The sequence below is a fragment of the Staurois parvus genome, unplaced genomic scaffold (genome assembly GCF_062004578.1).
Source record: "Staurois parvus isolate SC_StPar_1 unplaced genomic scaffold, SC_StPar_1.0 ptg000388l, whole genome shotgun sequence".
NCBI classification, from domain to species: domain Eukaryota; kingdom Metazoa; phylum Chordata; class Amphibia; order Anura; family Ranidae; genus Staurois; species Staurois parvus.
The window spans coordinates 481,925-501,261 of record NW_028318184.1 but is presented as its reverse complement, the minus strand read 5'-3'; the positions used below and the strand labels follow the sequence as shown (position 1 = coordinate 501,261).

At 43.5% G+C, this 19,337-nt stretch overlaps 1 protein-coding gene across 1 annotated transcript in view; it reads right to left on the bottom strand.

Annotated features, from left to right (window-relative positions):
- Positions 1-18,593, bottom strand: part of LOC149455744 (adhesion G protein-coupled receptor F5-like) — a 180,071-nt gene extending 161,478 nt beyond the window's left edge. The window contains exons 1-2 of the mRNA XM_089685892.1: positions 18,466-18,593; positions 7,232-7,347 (exon numbers count right to left, since the gene is read on the bottom strand). Coding sequence (XP_089542018.1) covers positions 7,232-7,333 — 102 coding nt within the window. The 5' untranslated portion in view covers positions 7,334-7,347; positions 18,466-18,593. The remainder of the gene's footprint in view (positions 1-7,231; positions 7,348-18,465) is intronic.
- Positions 18,594-19,337: the final 744 nt, after the last annotated feature.

The window sequence follows — 19,337 nt, the reverse complement described above, 5'->3', positions numbered from 1 at the left end:
GAACAACAAAGCATTACCTTCAAATCAGAAAAGGATACAGTTATGCTGGTGGATACTTCGGTTGTCCCCCACATGTCTTTAGATAGCAACTGTGCCCAGACATCACATGTACTTAGCCTCGGTGCACACTAGGAACTGTATATGAATCGCACAGGAACCGCACCACATTCCTGTACAATTCACTTGTGATTCAGTGCAGTGCGATTTGAGCCTATTCATTTTGAACGGGCTCATATAGCACCACATTACTCCAAAGTTGTGCGTGCAGTCATTTTGGAACCAAACTGCACCGGATTGCATGGTCGTTTTGTACCATGCGATCCAGTGTAGGCAAACACACTGCATTTGTGATCTGCATTTGTGATCTGCATTTGCGATCTGCATTTGCGATCTGATCTGCACAGCCATCTGTGACCTCTCTACCTACATGTACTGTGAAGTAATTCATTCTCAAAGATCACAGCAAAGACTATGATGTCAGTCTGTAACAGCCTTGAGACATCTACTGTGTGTTTACATTTGAGGACAAGCAGGCCCGGGGTCAGTAGGGGGCCCCATGAGATGCCCCTGGTACCTTTTTAATAGGCTTTTTTGAGTTTGGGCAAGGACACAGGGGCCCCATGATCCCCTATTGCCCGGGGGCCCCATGAGTTGTCAGTCCGCCCCTGTTCAGAGATGTACGTACAACCACTCACAAATTAATGGGCTTGCGAAAGATACACATTTCTGACATCTGGAACAGGAATATAAGGGGAACCTACCAAAAGGAGCACCAGTTCTGGTGACCTGGGGAAAGGTGGGGGAAATGGACTCTCTTAACCACTTCATGTCCGGACACATCCACCCCCTTCCTGTCCAGGCCAATTTTCAGCTTTTAGTGCTGTCACACGTTGAATGATTGTGCGGTCATGCAACACTGTACCCATATGAATTTTTTAGCATTTAACTTTATTTTGGTGGTATTTATTCACCACTGGAATTTTTGTTTGTTTTTTTTAAAAAGTCCAAACATTTTGAAAAGAAGTGTTTTTCTTATAAAATTTTGCAAATAAATCTTTCTTCATAAATCTTGGCCAAAATGTATTCGGTTATCTTTTTAGTAAAAAAAAATAACCCAAATTAGTTTATAACCAAAAATTATAATTAAAAAAATTTTTTAACATTTTTATTTTTTTATATTATTATTTACATTTTTTTTTAACATACTGTCACCCTAGGAATGACATGTGGGGGTGATGAAAAATTTTTTTTTTTTCTACACTGATTGCTTTTACACCCATAAATGCTTAAAAAGCAATAATTTCTCCTTCTCTCTGGCTGCATTATTGCAGCCATTGAGAAATACTGGGTGAGCTGTGATTGGTCACAGCTTGTCACATGGTACAAGGCTGTTGTGAATAGCCCTGTACAATGTGACCTCTGTGATCATTCACAGATTTCACACATAGTAAGCAATGATGTCAGAAGTGACATCTTGCTTACACCTATTCATGTGATCACTGTTTGGCCAATCAGTGATCACATGATCAGTGTACAGTGGGCACCAGATTGTGGTGCAGCGCACTTCCAGGGAGCGCGTACAATCCAAAATGGCGGGCCCCATTTATGAATGGCAACCTGCCCCTGCACTGCCACCGTCCGGCCGTTTATATACAGCAGCCGGATGGGAAGTGGTTAATTTTCAGGGAATCCCTCTTCCTTCCCGTTTTTGCTATGGGACAGGAAATGGAGGAAAATCTCCCCAATGGGACACAGATGGCAGAACAAAATGCTGACAGGGGTCATAAACCTCCCTTACTCTATCCAAAATAAAAAAAAAAGTTTTGCCTATAGTTCTACTTTAACCACTTCCTGCCCAAAGAACGTCATATGACATCCTGGACTTGAAGTGGAGATACCGGGATGATGCCTGCAGCATTACGTCAATGCCCTGTAATGTGAAGGACATCCTAGCGGATTAGAGATTGTTAGGTACCGTATGTTGTCGCTGTTCTACGGGCGTACGCAATTTCAAAACATGACAGGTTAAGTATCTATTTACTCAGCGTGACATTATCTTTTATATTTTACCAAACAATTGGGTATTATGTTGTGTTTATGTGCCCTAAAATTCATCAAATTGTATTTTTGAATCACCTTTCTTGCTTTCACAAGGGATGGTCCTCTCTATGGACAGATCTGGGGTCTATTAGACCCCAAATTTCTCCTCTGGCCTCCAATGCAGCTGATCAGACACAGATTGCAAATTTTTGTTACCAGGATGATTCCTGCAGGTGCAGGCATCATCCCAGTATAACCATTTCAACACGAGGACATCGTATGACATCCTATGGGTGGGAAATGGTTAAGTACCTCAATTTAACACCATATCTGCCTCATGCAGTTCCAGTACAGCAGAGATAAGACTGGGTTAGTTAGAAACAACACAAAGAGCCAATCAGGTGTGCTGAAATGCAAGGAACATGCTGACTGGAAAGGAGTGACAGAGAGATGAACTCTGCTTCTCCTTCCACTGTCCAGTCACAAGGTGGAGGAGGGACAAGACTTCGAAGTGTTACTGAACAGCAGTAGGGTAAATGCAGGTCCCCTCTCCCTGTGCAGGTGACACAGGTCTCGTATACAGTACACATTATGTATTTCATCTTTGTGTTTAGCCATTTGCCTGGAGTTCAGCTTTCAGTGAAATCCCATTTGTGGTAACATTTAGGCCAAAAAAGAATGAAATGGATAAGGTGGGGAGTCTGTTTTAAGGCCCCTTTTTCCCTAATGGGATCGTGGCAGCAGCAGGTTTCCCGGTTCCCCCATCTGTTTCTTGTGAGTAGGAAAAAAGTGTGGGAAAGGTCATGTGACCTTGTAGAAAATTCCGGAGACCCTCTACATACAGAAGGTGAGGTGATCTGACAGAGAACACCGTCTGTGAGCCCCGCCCAGTTTGTCGCAGCCTTTTTATATGGTGGGTCACCATGTTAGTAAAGGAGGCAGTCGTTTGAAAAATGCAGTTATTCATGGCCTCGGCTCGAGTCGTAGTGACTGGGCTGGGAGGTTTTTTTGTTTTTCATTTTGAGTGATACAATTGATTGCATTTTGATGTCTTTTATAATGGTTTAATAATTACTGCCTTTGAAACCAAAGGGCAGCAGCCATGTTTTAGGCCATATTTGAGTTTGTGGGTTCATTTATTTAAAGTGGTTCTAAAGCCAAAAATGTTTTTTACCTTAATGCATTCCCTGCATTAGGGTAAAAAAAAAAAAACGTTTTACGGTTTGCTCTCCTTCCCCACCTCCATATATACTTACCTGAGTTTTCTGTTTCAATATTTTTATTAACTTACCTGAGTTTTCAATCGATCCAACGCTGTGCACGGCCGCATCTCTTCTGTCCCCACACTTCCTCTTCACACAGGAGCCATTGGCTCCTGCTGTTGTCAATCAAATGCAGTGAGGAGGAAGTGGGGGTGGGGCCATGCCATGCTCTCTGTGTCTGTGAAGTACAGCTCCATAGAACCACACAGCTCGGGAGTGAGCACATATGTGTGAGCGCGGCTCAGCGCTTGATGCCTGCAGGGCAGAGAACCCACACGGAGATCAGATGCATAATACATGAGGGTATTAAGGCAATATAACAGAGGCTGCATACAAGGCCGCACCAGGCCGAAGTGCTTACAAAGAACCATACAGAAGATTGCCGTACACACTGTAGACACAAAGGGGTTTATTTACTAAAGCTGGAGAGTCCAAAATCAGACTCCCTTCTGCATAGAAACCAATCAGCTTCTAACCTCACCTTGTTCAATGAAGCTTTGGCAATGAAACCTGGAAGCTGATTGGTTTCTATGCAGAAGGGAGTCTGATTTTGGACTCTCCAGCTTTAGTAAATAAACCCCATAGCATCTGACAGAGGAGGCAGCTGGAATGCAGACTGGCAATGGGGCACCTGAGTAAGCGACAGTCCCTAATTTGACCCTTCTCTACAGGAACCTGTCCCTGCGCTAGACAATCTATTCCTAACCAGTGAAGGGTTCTGTCCCTGACCTGACCACTTGCAAAATGAGCGCCAACGTAAGGGGGACAATGCTATTTATTAGCAATGCCAGCACCAAAGATGGCCACAGAGTTTAGCTAGGGCAGCAACATCCAACTGGACAGCTGCTCCCCTGATGACACCTACAGAGGCCTCAGAGGAACATGGGTTCCCCCTTGTCCTCTGCTCTGCCTGCACAGCAGCCGCCAAACAGCACCGCCTTTGCAGCCAAGATTGACTGTGCACCATTGCACAGAGCGGGAGAGGATAACATGTTTATTATTTTAAGTGAGGAGAGGGAAAGCGGACTCCGCTCGGAACCAATAAAAAACACAATACCTGCGCTTAGATGTAACCGCACTCCAAATAAAAAACACAATATAACAAAAAAGCAGCTCGCACATAGAAAGCGATATTGCAAATGTAGCGCTAATTAAAAAGCATATGTCAGAGATAAAAGTCCATGTGAGTCCTCAAATAAATGAGACAAATTGCAAGAGAAGATTCTGATCTCATGATACATGATACCGTCACCATACACCCGAAAAAATGAGCCCCTTACCGTACACTTTGACCGTATAACACTGGTCAATAATAGCAAGTCGCCCCTGATGACGTCTTTCTGATGATGAAACACGTTGGGTGGAGCCTCGACATGTGACGTCACCATGTTCTGGAGGGACGGCGGCCATGTTTTTGGTTTGAAACAATTTCAATTCAATGCTGGTTATTTAAAATTCTTGATGTACGTGGATCTCGTAATAAATCTGTCAAAACTTTAAGTAATTACTACACCATGAGTTGCTTTTGTTCTTTATTCTCTATTTGATTGTCGGATGGGAGTTTCAAGTTTTGGAGTTTTTTAAAGTGGAGGAATTATCCTATATCTGGGAGAGGATTTCTACTGAAGATTACCTGCCATACTGATTCCTTATTACACTACGCTTATTGACCGGTGTTATACGGTCAAAGTGTCAGGTAAGGGGCTAATTTTTTCAGGTGTATGGTGATGGCTCATGAGATCAGAATCTTCTCTTGCAATTTGTCTCATTTATTTGAGGACTCATATGGACTTTTATTTCTGACATTTGTATGTTTTTTAATTAGCGCTGCATTTTTTCTTTTTACAGCCGCCCAGAACCGGCTCCAGAAGTCAAGCATGTTGAGTATATGGAGTGGCCTCAGCACCACACTAGCCATGCCCTCTGATGTGTTTCGCCCTGCCCATCGGGGCTTGGTCACAGAGGTTGACTCCCAGGGCTGGTTCTGAGCGGCGTCCACTCAGCCTCACCTCACTCAAGATACTGGAGCACACTCAGGATGCTGCTCCCTTCATTCACTTGCTGACAACTTTTCTCCTTGAATCCAGCTTCAAAGTGGTGTCACCACATGGTCTGCATGTTTATTATTTTAGTTGAGAAAAATTCTTTTAGTAACACTTTAATGTTATGTTTATGTCTTGGTTGCTACTTATGATCCCATACAGAATCTTACCCTTTGGCCTCATTCACATGGGGAAATTATATCCGTGCTCCCATGCCAGGCCATGTTTTACCGTAACTGAGATGCACAATTGTTGCTGCATCCCCTTGCTGGCAGTCCCATTTTTGTCCACATGGCCCAGAACGCATTTTGGGTGCATCCACACAAATGTCACATTTGGACCAGTAGCTGTGTCCGTGCAGCCACTGCATCCCAATTGAAAGCTCTTGGACTAGCTTATGGGGATGCATGCAACACCAGCGCATGCCCGTGCTGGTAAACATGGGCCTGCACTGGGCACGGATGTGATCACCCAGTGTGAAATATGTTTTTTCCGGTAAGGCTCATTCACACAGTGTTTTCAACACCATACGCCCCTGCAGGGCAGAGTGTACCTACACAAGGATGCACAGGTGTACTGTCCTGGGTAGTCCTATTCGTGTCTATTGGGACAGAGCTGCTGTGCTCCAATATGACATGTGGGTGCGGGTGTGCGCAGGTCCCAGAACTCACACTGCACTGCATTCAGAGACAAGCACCTGCACCCACACAGGACTGTGTCCTTGCAGCCGCTGTGTCTCAAGCGACATGAAAGGGACTGCCTATACGGGGATGCCACGGAACACCGGAGAATCCCCATGAGGTTAACTACTTCAAGTCCAGACACTTTTACCCCGTTCTTGTCCAGGCCAATTTTCAGCTTTCAGCGCTGTCACACTGTGAATGACAATTGTGCGGTCATGCAACATTGTACCCATATGACATTTTTAGCATTTTTTGGAGACATATAAAACTTTATTTTGGTTGTATTTATTCACCACTGGGATTTTTTTTTTTTGCTATTTAAATGAAAAAGTCCAAAAATGTTGAAAAAAAGTGTTTTTCTTATAAACTTTTGCAAATAAATAATCTTTCTTCATAAATCTTAGCCAAAATGTATTCAACTATCTTTCTAGTAAAAAAAAAATAACCCAAATTAGTTTATAACCAAAAATTATCATTTTTCAAATTTTTTTTAACGTTTTTATTTTATTTTTTTATATTATTATTTATGTTTTTGGTTTTTTTTTAACATATTGTCACCCTAGCAGTACAGTGTCAGCATAGTGACACTGTACTACTTGTTAGGGGTGATGAAGATTTTTTTTTTCTACACCGATTGCTTTTACACCCATAAAGGCTGTAAAAGCAAAAATTTCTCCTTCTCTCTGAATGCATTCTTGCAGCCATTGAGAAATATTGTGAGAGCTGTGATTGGTCACACCTTGTCACATGGTACAAGGCTGTTGTGAATAGCCTTGTATCATGTGATCTCTGTGATCATTTACAGATTTCACATGTAGTAAGCAGTGATGCCAGGAAGTGAGATATTGCTTACTACTGTTAATGTGATCACTGATTGGCCAATCAGCAATCACATGATTGGGACCTCATACAGAGGTCCCGTACAGGGATCGGAAGACACAGTGGGCACCGGATCGCAGTGCCGCGTGCTCCCAGGGAGCGCGCATTGGCTGAAAATGCGGGCGCCGTTTATAAACGGCACCCCGCTCCTGCACTGCTCCCGTCCAGCCGTTTTCGTACATGGGCCGGATGGGAAGTGGTTAAACATGACCCCCCACTTGGGCATACGATTCTGTATGCCCTGTGTGAATGAGGCCTAATAATATATTCCTTCTATTGACTAGCTGTGACAATCACTTACAACATGTTATTTGTATTGACTTACGGATGCTTCTAAATGGGCTTGAAAATCTTCCTCTGATAAGCTGAGGGATGTTTGCCATGAGAGACATAACAATAGGTACAAAATTGATGGTAGCCCCATCATTCTGGTGTAGGTTGCTGAAACAAAAGAGAAAATGATTCAATAAATATTGAAGGGCTGATCATAAAACCCAGTAAAAGAGTTGTTTATGATTGCTTAGTAACTGAAGAGACTATACATTTCACTTTGTGAATAAGACCTCAGTCACATGGGTGTACTTAAGCATACACTCATACGAAGGGCTGTGTTTGCCCACGCAGGTGTTCCATACATCCCTGTGCAGGCAGTCCTATTCCTGGAAATTGGGACGCAGCAGCTGCATGGACAAATTTGACTTCCATGTGGGTGTGTGTGCGTGTCCCAGAACTCACACTGCTTGCATTTGAGGACACACACCTGCTAATACATGATGTCAAACTGAGAGCAGTAGCTGTGTCTGTGCAGCATTTGCATCCCAATGAACGGGACTGCTTGTACACAGATGCATGGAACTTGTGCATTCTGTGTGAGCAAATACAGCCCTTCCCATAGGTGTATGGTTAAGTATGCCCATATGAATGAGATGAAACTGTGCTCACTTTGAACATCCAATCATGTTCTGCTTTCAGCAGGGAAAAACATTATGCAATATTAAATTCGGCCACTAAATGAAGCTCAGAATAAATTTACTGTTTTGCAGAATCCAGAAATTGTTTGGTTAATAAAAACTCCCATTATACTTCCTTCTAAGAAAAGGAAACAGGTGCATCCTGGGAGCTCAGACTCCATCTTAAGAACTGAGGGAAAGAAAACAGCCATAATTCTGCAGCACATTTCGCGGACTGAACTTACATCCCCTACAGACAGCATCGCTGGTGAGCATGGACTTATTGCCAGGGTGTAGCGAAGACAGGGCAAATCTTGTTCAGGTAAAATCAGTTTTCTTTTTCAAATTTCCCTTGTACATGATTGGGTATTCAAATTGATATTAGGTTGACTTTATTCTATTTAAAGCAGAACTGATATAACTATACTCACCTGCTCTCTAACGTTCAAAGTACACAGGGTGTTTCTCACGGATGCAATATCTTCTCCCCAAGTGCCAGTCTTCAAGCATCTTCATTGGCCAACACAGGATGATGTAACTCCTGGGCACGGGCAGAAGTCAGTCATCCCGGCACAATCACAAAGACAGAGCACAGTCCTCTGTCCTGCTGGCACCCAGTCCTCTGCCCTGCTGACATTCAGTCATCTGCCCTGCTGACACCGAATCCTCTGCCCTGCTGACACCTAATCCTCTGCCCTGCTGACGCCTAGTCCTCTGCCCTGCTGACGCCTAGTCCTCTGTCCTGCTGACACCCAGTCCTCTGTCCTGCTGACACCCAGTCTTCTGCCCTGCTGACACCTAGTCTTCTGCCCTGCTGACGCCTAGTCCTCTGCCCTGCTGACGCCTAGTCCTCTGCCCTGCTGACACCCAGTCCTCTGCCCTGCTGACACCCAGTCCTCTGCCATGCTGACACCCAGTCCTCTGCCCTGCTGACACCCAGTCCTCTGCCATGCTGACACCCAGTCCTCTGCCCTGCTGATACCTAGTCCTCTGGCCTGCTGATACCTAGTCCTCTGGCCTGCTGACACCCAGTCCTCTGCTCTGCTGACACCCAGTCCTCTGCCCTGCTGATGCCTAGTTCTCTGCCCTGATGAAACCCAGTCCTCTGCCATGCTGACACCTAGACTTCTGCCCTGCTTATGCCTAGTCCTCTGCTCTGCTGACACCCAGTCCTCTGCTCTGCTGACACCCAGTACTCTGCCATGCTGACACCCAGTCATCTGTCCTGCTAACACATAGTCTTCTGCCCTGCTGATGCCTAGTCCTCTGGCCTGCTGACACCCAGTCCTCTGCTCTGCTGACACCCAGTCCTCTGCCCTGCTGATGCCTAGTCCTCCAGCCTGCTGACACCCAGTCATCTGCCCAGCTGACACACAGTCCTCTGCCCTGCTGATGCCTAGTCCTACGGCCTGCTGACACCCAGTCATCTGCCCAGCTGAAACCCAGTCCTCTGCCCTGCTGATGCCTAGTCCTATGCTCTGATGACACCCAATCCTCTGCCATCCTGACTAGTCCTCTGGCCTGCTGACACCCAGTCATCTGCCCAGCTGACACCCAGTCCTCTGCCCTGCTGACACCTAGTCCTCTGCCCTGCTGACACCTAGTCCTCTGCCCTGCTGACACCTAGTCCTCTGCCCTGCTGACACCTAGTCCTCTGCCCTGCTGACACCTAGTCCTCTGTCCTGCTGACACCCAGTCCTCTGCCCTGCTGATGCCTAGTCCTCTGCCCTGCTGGTTCATAAATACTACGGACCTCTGGAAGATGCCCTACATGCTACAGACCTCTGGATTTTTGCCACCCAGAAAAACCTTCAACCTATCAGCAGCCACAGCAGGAGTTGCAGTACAGAATGGGTAGTGTAAAATGACGCTTCCAGAATATTTTATGCAAAATGTTTTAGCAATTGGTGTTTATCTGTGGATTCTCTGCCAGAGCTGTTGGGTTACCGCACTTTAGAGACTGTACTACTGTTGAAAATAGCTAAACAAAAACATAAATACGACAGGCGTTCAAGTCACACCGGGACTTTTAATTTTACAGGTATATAAAGGGATGCTAGCATGGCGGTACTACACACGGTAGTAAGTGACAAGTGTGTCCTATTACTGAAAGGTAGTGCACATGTTGTGGGCCAGTCCAGGGACTGTTAATCAAGATGGCAGACAACAGTGTTAGTGCGTGCATGGGACAGCGTGTGGTGATGAAGTTTCTTGTGAAGGAAGGCATAGTTTGTTTGAAAAAAGACACAAGCCCATCTACTGTAGTTTAAAGAAGCAGTTTGCGTTACGGCGCTGCATTACTTTAACTGACAATTGTGCGGTCATGCAACGCTGCACCCAAATGAAGTTTACATCCTTTTTTCCCCACAAATTGAGCTTTCTTTTGGTGGTATTTGATCGCCTGTGCATTTTTAATTTTTTGCGCTATTAAAAAAAAAAAAAGACTAACAATTTTGAGAAACAAAACAATATTTTGGACTTTTTGCTATAAAACATGTCCAGTAAAAAATTTAAAAAATCAACTCTCGTCAGAAATGTAAGACAAAATGTATTCTGCGACATGTCTTTGTTAAAATAAAATCCCAATACGTGTAAATTAATTGGTTTACGTGAAAGTTATAGTGTTTTCAAATGGTGGTATATATACTGGAATTTGTTTTTTTTTATACTAATAATGGCGGCAAACAGCGACTTATGGTGGTGATCAGCGACATATAGTGGGACTGCCGGACTGCCGGACTGCGGCAGGCATTCTGACACTGGGGGGAATTGACTTGGTGTCACTGACATCCCCAGTGACACCAATACAGTGATCTGTGCTAAAAAAAAAAGCAATGACACTGTACTAATGGCACTGGGCAGGAATGGGTTAAAATGAGGAGCAATCAAAGGGTTACCTGTGTGATGGGAGTGTTTTACTAGGGGGTGTTTTTCACTGTAAGCACATTGCTCTGGATTGCTGTGCTCAGCCATCCAGAGTAGTGTGCCCAAACTGACAGGGAGGAGGACTGTTGGTAAACAAAGCAGCCCTCCTTCCTGTCGGTGATCTCCGGTAATCACTGTGTGCGGGTAATCGCCGGTGATCGCCGGTAATCACTGTGGCCGGGACCCAGTGATTGACACCCGCGAATGGCGGCGTGTGTAGCGTGCGAGCGTGCGAGCGCCTGTCCCTACCCAGAAATGCAAAATTACGTTTATATATATGATTTTGCGCACAGGGGCCGCCCTGTAGTAGAATATTTGCTATACAGCGGTGCTTAAGAGGTTAACTAATAGAAAAGAAAATAAATAAATAAAAAATCACCATATACACAATCCTATACCCACAGTTGATCCAGAGATAAGTACAAAATCCCTATAAAGCATGGTTCAATTATCTCCAGAGGGGGAATACTCCTTCTGGCTATAGCCACCAGCAGTGATCTTGTGGACATGGGAGACACAGTCAGTGTCGATGGGGGATCCCTCCTGTTGGCAGAACACAATAGAGCTGCGGAAGGGATTTCCCCATCAACACTGTATTGATGGGGGAATCGAGCACAGATGGAAGGAAAGAAAATTGCATAATCTGTGCCTACTTGAGTGACTGAGGAAACCGCCAGATTCCAGTAATAAGGGATTGTCTCTGGAGGATTGAGAGACATCTGGGGATCTGAAATCTAACCCCACCACTGGCCATGGTGTGAAGGTTGCAGCTGTTGTACCTGTGAGCCCCACATGCTGTGCTTCACAATCTATGTTTGTGAGATTTGTATTGTGTTTTATATTATTAAAATTGTCTTTTAATGCACTGGGTCCAGACTTTTCTTACTTTTTGCCTTGTCAGCAGGATGCCCTAGACCAGTGGTGGGCAACCTTTTTTTTCAACTGAGCCAAATCTCGCCAAAACCACGATTGAAATTTATTTTGAGAGCCACATTTTTAAAACTGAAAATACATAGGATGGTACACTGTTTTTAGTTTCAATAAGTTTTTATAGTAATTCATCCCCCATATAGTAATTCATCCCCCATATAGTAATTCATCCCCCCTATAGTAATTCATCCCCCATAGTAATTCATCCCCCATATAGTAATTCATCCCCCATAGTAATTCATCCCCCATATAGTAATTCATCCCCCATATAGTAATTCATCCCCCATAGTAATTCATCCCCCATAGTAATTCATCCCCCATAGTAATTCCTCCCCCATATAGTAATTCATCCCCCATGTAGTAATTCATCCCCCATAGTAATTCCTCCCCCATAGTAATTCATCCCCCATATAGTAATTCATCCCCCATATAGTAATTCATCCCCCATAGTAATACATCCCCCATATAGTAATGCATCCCCCATATAGTAATTCCTCCCCCATAGTAATTCATCCCCCATATAGTAATTCATCCCCCATATAATAATTCATCCCCCATAGTAATACATCCCCCATATAGTAATGCATCCCCCATATAGTAATTCATTCCCCATATAGTAATTCATCCCCCATATAGTAATTCATCCCCCATAGTAATTCATCCCCCATATAGTAATTCATCCCCCATAGTAATTCATCCCCCATATAGTAATTCATCCCCCATATAGTAATTCATCCCCCATATAGTAATTCATCCCCCATAGTAATTCATCCCCCATATAGTAATTCATCCCCCATATAGTAATTCATCCCCCATAGTAATACATCCCCCATATAGTAATTCATCCCCCATATAGTAATTCATCCCCCATAGTAATTCATCCCCCATATAGTAATTCATCCCCCATATAGTAATTCATCCCCCATATAGTAATTCATTCCCCATAGTAATTCATCCCCCATATAGTAATTCATCCCCCATATTAATTCATCCCTCATATAGTAGTAGTAAGTAAGTAGCAAGTAGTAAGCCAAGTCCCCCGTGTCAATTCACTTACCTTTGCTCCGCGCGTTCCTCTCGCCGTGCTCCCAGCGCCGTTCCGGTCTTCAGGGCGGACTGTGAGAGGAGCCTAGCTCCCCTCACGTTCATCACGCTGCCCCGCCTACACACATCCTGACAGCCAATCACTAGCTATCAGGATGTGAGTGGCAGCGAGACTGGCCAATCATTGCTGGGCTAGCTGCAGAGTCCTCGGCCGCCCGAGAGGAGGGAGGGGAGAGGAGCGGCCGCCCGAGAGGAGGGAGAGGAGGGGAGCGAGCGCCCGGCACACAGAAGAGCCGCATTAAGATGTGTAAAGAGCCGCATGTGGCTCGCGAGCCGCGGCTTGCCGACCACTGTCCTAGACCAGTAACAGCAACAGGACCAGGTCCAGTTTTTATGGACATTTCCCCCATATCTGAGGATGCATCGTCTTCCCGGTTGTTGTACGGCACATTAGGGACAATTTACTAAAACTGGAGCACTCAGAACCTGGTGCAGCTGGACATGGTAGCCAATCAGCTTCTAACTTCAGCTTGTTCATTTAAGATTTGGCAATAAAAGCTGGAAGCTGATTGGTTTCTATGCAGAGCTGCACCAGATTGTGCACTCTCCTGGTTTAGTAAATAACCCCCTTTTGTGTGCTACTGTTTGTATTTCATCTCATGGATACATTAGACAGCAGCAATGCTATAAATAAATGCTTGACACATACGTGAGATGCACCAGATGACAATTAGAAATCTAATCAGTTCCTTGTCAAGACTTCCAGGCAGACTCCACCCTCTGTCCCATAGCAAAAGAATGCAGAAAGAATGAAGAATTGTTGAAGAAAATATCAATGCTGAATGTACACAGTGTCTTGTCTTCCTAAATAAGTACCTTGAGTTAGGTATTAAATATTGTGACTTTTTAGGGACTGACCTAAAAAGGGAAGAGGGACTGCATTTGGCACAGAGTACAAGGGGCAGGGCAGGGATAAGGAGTATATAATGTACAGAGAGCAGGTGTCATGAATTAGGAACATACAGAGTGCAGGGGTCAGGAGTGCATATGGCACAGAGTGCAGGGGGCAAGATTGTGGAGCACACAGAGGGCAGGGATCAGGAGTATATAATGTACAGAGAGCAGGTGTCATGAATTAGGAACATACAGAGTGCAGGGGTCAGGAGTGCATATGGCACAGAGTGCAGGGGGCAAGATTGTGGAGCACACAGAGGGCAGGGATCAGGAGTATATAATGTACAGAGAGCAGGTGTCATGAATTAGGAACATACAGAGTGCAGGGGTCAGGAGTGCATATGGCACAGAGTGCAGGGGGCAAGATTGTGGAGCACACAGAGGGCAGGGATCAGGAGTATATAATGTACAGAGAGCAGGTGTCATGAATTAGGAACATACAGAGTGCAGGGGTCAGGAGTGCATATGGCACATAGTACAGGGGGCAGGATTGTGTAGCGCACAGGGAGCAGGGATCAGAAGTATATAATGTACAGAGAGCAGGTATCATAGTTACATATAGTTTCATAGTTAGTATGGCTGAAAAAAGACAAAAGTCCATCTAGTTCAACCATTAAAAAAAAAAAGTTACAATCCTATACACACAGTTGATCCAGAGGAAGGCAAAGTTGATCCAGAGGAAGGCAAAAAAAAAACCTCCAGCAAACCATGATCCAATTTGCTCCCGCAGGGAAAAAAATCCTTCCTGATCCCCCAAGAGGCAATCGGATATTCCCTGGATCAACTTTTTACCTCTAAATGTTAGTATCCAGCAGGGGCGGACTGACAACTCATGGGGCCCCCGGGCAATAGGGGATCATGGGGCCTCTGTGTCCTTGCCCACACTCAAAAAAGCCTATAAAAAGGTACCAGGGGCATTTCATGGGGCCCCCTACTGACCCCGGGCCCTCGGGCAGTGCCCGAGTGCTCGAATGGTCAGTCCCTTTAGAGCAGATTAATACCACCATATCATATAATGTCCCGATATCCAACAAGTTTTGTCTCTTGCTATATACAAACAAGTAAGGTTAGGTTCACATCTGTGCGGGTGGCGCTGCTGCGGATCCGCACGAAAATCCGTGCAGTCGCACCACCCGCACACCTGCGGGCGGGTGTCATTAGTTCTAATGGCACACCGCCCGCATTGGAAAACGCAACTGTACTGGGAACCGATGTTCCTGTGCGGGCTGCATTTCCAGAAGAAGTGCAGGGACTTCTTCCCTGCATGTCATGGGGCACTAGAGTCCATTCACATGAATGTGCTCTTGTGCCAGTGCAAAAAGCGGCCCGCACGGCCGCATATATGTGAACCGGGACTTTAAGAAGACCTAAGTATGTACCGCATATTTGGTGGAAGACACGTGATCCAAACAAAACTTAGGTGTCCCCATAGTAAAGTGCTGCAAAAACTGTTGGAGCTATGGAAATCCTGTATAAAATAATAATAGTCAACACCATCAATACTGCACCTTTTTAAGGAATTACTGTACCTCAAACTATTAGAAAGAAAACTGAAAAATACATAAAAAATATGCATCTCTAAAAAAAGATCCATGGCTTCACATAAAAAGTCAAAAATGCTTAGAAAACCCTTCAGGTAGAGCAAAAATATTCAATCTATGCACTCACATACTTTCAAGAGAAAAAAGTCCTTGCAAATCAAAGGTCTTCAGATTCTAAGTGAAACCTCCATTTACCTCTGGTTCACATATCCGCGTTCCTGCGGGCCGCGTTTTGCGCAGGCACGGGAGCCCATTCATTTGAATGGACTCCCGTGCCCCGGGACACGCAGGGAAGAAGTCCCTGCACTTCTTCTGAAAACACAGCCCACATGGGAACCTCGGTTCTCAGTATGGTTGCGATTTCCAGTGCGGGCGACATGCCATTAGAATTAATGGTACCCGCCCGCGGGTACACATTCTTCTGCACGGATTTTTGTGGGGATCCACAGTGGCACAAACCCGCACAAATGTGAACCTAGCCTAAATCCAAATCCTATCTTTGGGATAATAGTGAGAAACAAATTTGTTAGGTTTATAAAAGGATCTTTTTTTAAATTGTATCCCCATAACATGGAATCTTTTATCGAGACTTGCCTTCTAGTTGCATACTCTGAATTACAGACAACAATTCTGAAACCCCAGTTTGGGATGATAAAAATAGATTTTTTATTAGACATAAGAAGCTCCTCATTCTGAAAACACCAGAGATGGAATTAAAAACTGTATAATCTTCACTTCTCTAAAACTAAAATATTACCAATTTCATGTGAAAGGATCTTTTATCAAAGTCTTATCATGTTGCTTACACTGTACTACAGACAATGGCAAATCTGAAACCCCAGATGAATCCAAATCCTATCTTTGAGATGATATAGAGAAACAGATTGTTTTTTAGGATTATTAAAATATATTTATTTTGAACTTAAGCCCTAGTTCACACTGATGCAACTTGTCATGCGATTTGACAGTGTCAAATTGCATGACAAGTCGCACCTTATGATCAGCAATGGAACTGTTCTGATCAATTTGATTCCTGCACTAATTTTGTTGATTTCTGGTGTGACTTGCATTGACATCTGTGCATAAAGATGTCTATCAAGTTTCACCTGAAGTCACACTGACATCCGACTTTGAAATTGTGCGACTTCAAGTGATTTCAAAGTCAGATCCAGTGTGAACCCGGCTTATTCTCATGCCAAGGGATCTTTTATTGAGACTATCTATCTTGTTGCTTACTCTAAATTACAGACAGCAACAAATCTGAAACCCCAGTTGAATCCTATCTTTGGGATGATAGAGAGAAATACATTTTTTATTAGACATTACAAGTAGACATGTATGATTTGCTTCATTACGAATCGTAATGCGGACAAAATTTTCATTGGTAGATTCGGATGTATCAGAATCTCCAAATCACAATAGTAACAAATTTCAGCTAATCCAAAATAAATTAAAATGGAAACATTGAATTCATTGGTATATATTCATTTCTTTCAAAAGACATGATGCGATAGTTTGGGCCTTTTGTTAATGTTTGAAGCATCCAAAATAATGTAATGACATAACGAATAGTGTGAATTGATTCAAACCCATTCGTTTTAATTCTAGTGAGCGTAGCGTGAATATTCTAATAATCAGCCGCTTCTTTTTGCATTAACATTTTTTAATATTATAAAAAGTGCACTACATATACATTGGAAATATATTCCAATAAATACAGTAAGGTATAAAAGTGAAGTACGATAATAATTCATACTTATTGTGTTTGGGTTGGATCCATCAGAATCTCTGAAATCATAACATAGCAAATGAATTGGAAATTAACCGTTTCCCCTCCGCCCTATAGCAGAAATACTTCTACAGGGCGGCAGGGATACGCAAAATAACGTATATATAACGAATGCTGGCCTTGGCTGTCAATTACCGGGTCCCGGGCGGTGATAACGCACCGGCACCCGGTGATCATCGAGCATCTCCGACGAGAAAGAGACCTGTGTATCAATAACACAGATCTCTCCCGTCAGTTCCTGCGTAGCAGAGCCATGCAAAGCAGTGTGCTTACAGTGAAACACAGATACAGCCCACCTAGTAAAACACACACAGCACACAGTTAACACTCTGGTAGCCCCACATGTTAACCCCTTCCTGCCCAATGCCGTTAGTACAGTGATAGTGCTTTTTATTAGCACTGATCAGTGTATTGGTGTAACTGGGGATGTCAGTGACACCAAATCAGTCCCCCTCAGTGTCAGAATGACTACGTGTCAGAATTACTATGGTAACATTGTACTATTCTAATAAAAGTATTAAAAAGATTTTTCAAAAAATGTAAAAAAATAAAATAAAAAATGCCATATTGAGAATGTTATAAAAAAAATATACAAAAATGTATGGCTCAAATTGCACCGTACAGAATGCTGTGCGATTCCTGTGCGGACTACATGCAGTGTCCTGCATCACATTAGTGTGATCCCAGTGTTGAGGAAGACTGTATTCCTTTTAAAAATTGCAGCATATATTACTATGATTGTCTTCATCTAGCTAAATATGGGCAGATTTTCCAGCTGTCATAGGAATCTCTAAAAAGCAGTGCTAATTTCGTTGACAAAAATATTTTCCTCATATATTTCATTAGATGTATGTTTCAAGTGAAAACACTAAACAAATTGTTGTCAATTGATGAAAACAATGAAAAAATCAATGCGTGGGTTTCCTTCGGATCCTCCGGTTTCCTCTCACACTCCAAAGACATGCTGGTAAACTAATTGGTTCCTGTCTAAAAAAAATTGTCCCGTGTACGTGTGAATGTGAGTTAGGGACCTTACATTGTGCACTCCTTTAGGGTTAGGGACTGATGTGAATATAATATATATGTAAAATGCAGCGTAAATTGACAGCGCTATATAAGTACCATAAATAATAACATGTTGTCAGTTTTTTTTTTACTCCCGGAGTATATAATGAGTTTGGAAATTCTGGAGAAATGCTTAAATAATGCATTACGATTTAACTAAACCCATTAGATTTTAGTCGACTAAAACAATTTTAGTCAACTGAAATGTACTGCAAATTTTAGTCAACTAAAATACAACTAAAACTAAAACATATCAGATGATTAAAATACGACTAATATTAAAATAGCATTTTAGTCAAAAGACGATGACAAAAACTAAATTTGAGGTGAAAATGACCGCTGCTAATAAGGAACTACTCACATGTTGCTGTACCGTGTCTCCTGCGGGTCCTCACTCACATAGTTCTGTGTGACCTGTGCTGGACTGAACTTATTTATTTCATAATATGTGGATGCTACAAAGGATGAGGCGTTTTAAGACGCACTTCCTCATTCCTCTCACCTTTGCATTTCTCTCTGTCTTCAAACTTATGTGGACATTCCAGTCTATCGTTGGGTTAGAAGGTAAACAGCTGCAAGAGCAACTCCACCAGAAGGAAGACGGAGGACCAATACCACACAGGAAAGACAAATGATATATGCACAGTGGTATGAACTATATATTCTCTATTAAAGTGTTACTAAACCCACAACAGTAAAATCAGTCTGTATATGCAGTAAAGCATGCTTGTTATACTCACTGTGGAACCTAAGGGGTTAATCCTCTGCATTGTGTAAAAAGGCTGTTTGATCCTTTCTTCCCTGTTTCTCCCCTTTTTCAAGCGACCACCTCTTATTTCCTGATAAGAAAGACTGAACTGTAGGCATTTTGCACATGCTCAGTTTGGTGTGTATTGCTAGAGAGGTTTTTTTTTTTCTCTTTTTGGGAGAGTGCATGTGATCAGCACAGCACTGTCCAGACAGAGGTCAGGGGTCCTGCATCCTCCTAGAGCAGAAAGAAAACTCCTCTTACAAGCTGTAGCTAGTGCTGGGCTGGACACTGATAGAAGTCACAAGACTGCTCTAACTTCTGATGAGAAAATGTATTTAGCAGTTTATATTTACTATAAAATAATTGCATTTCCATGTTGTGTGTACTGTGGGAGACCAGATATAGTGAATGCAGCGTCCAGGGAGACCAGATATAGTGAATGCAGGGTCCGGGGATAGCGGATATAGTGAATGCAGGGTCCG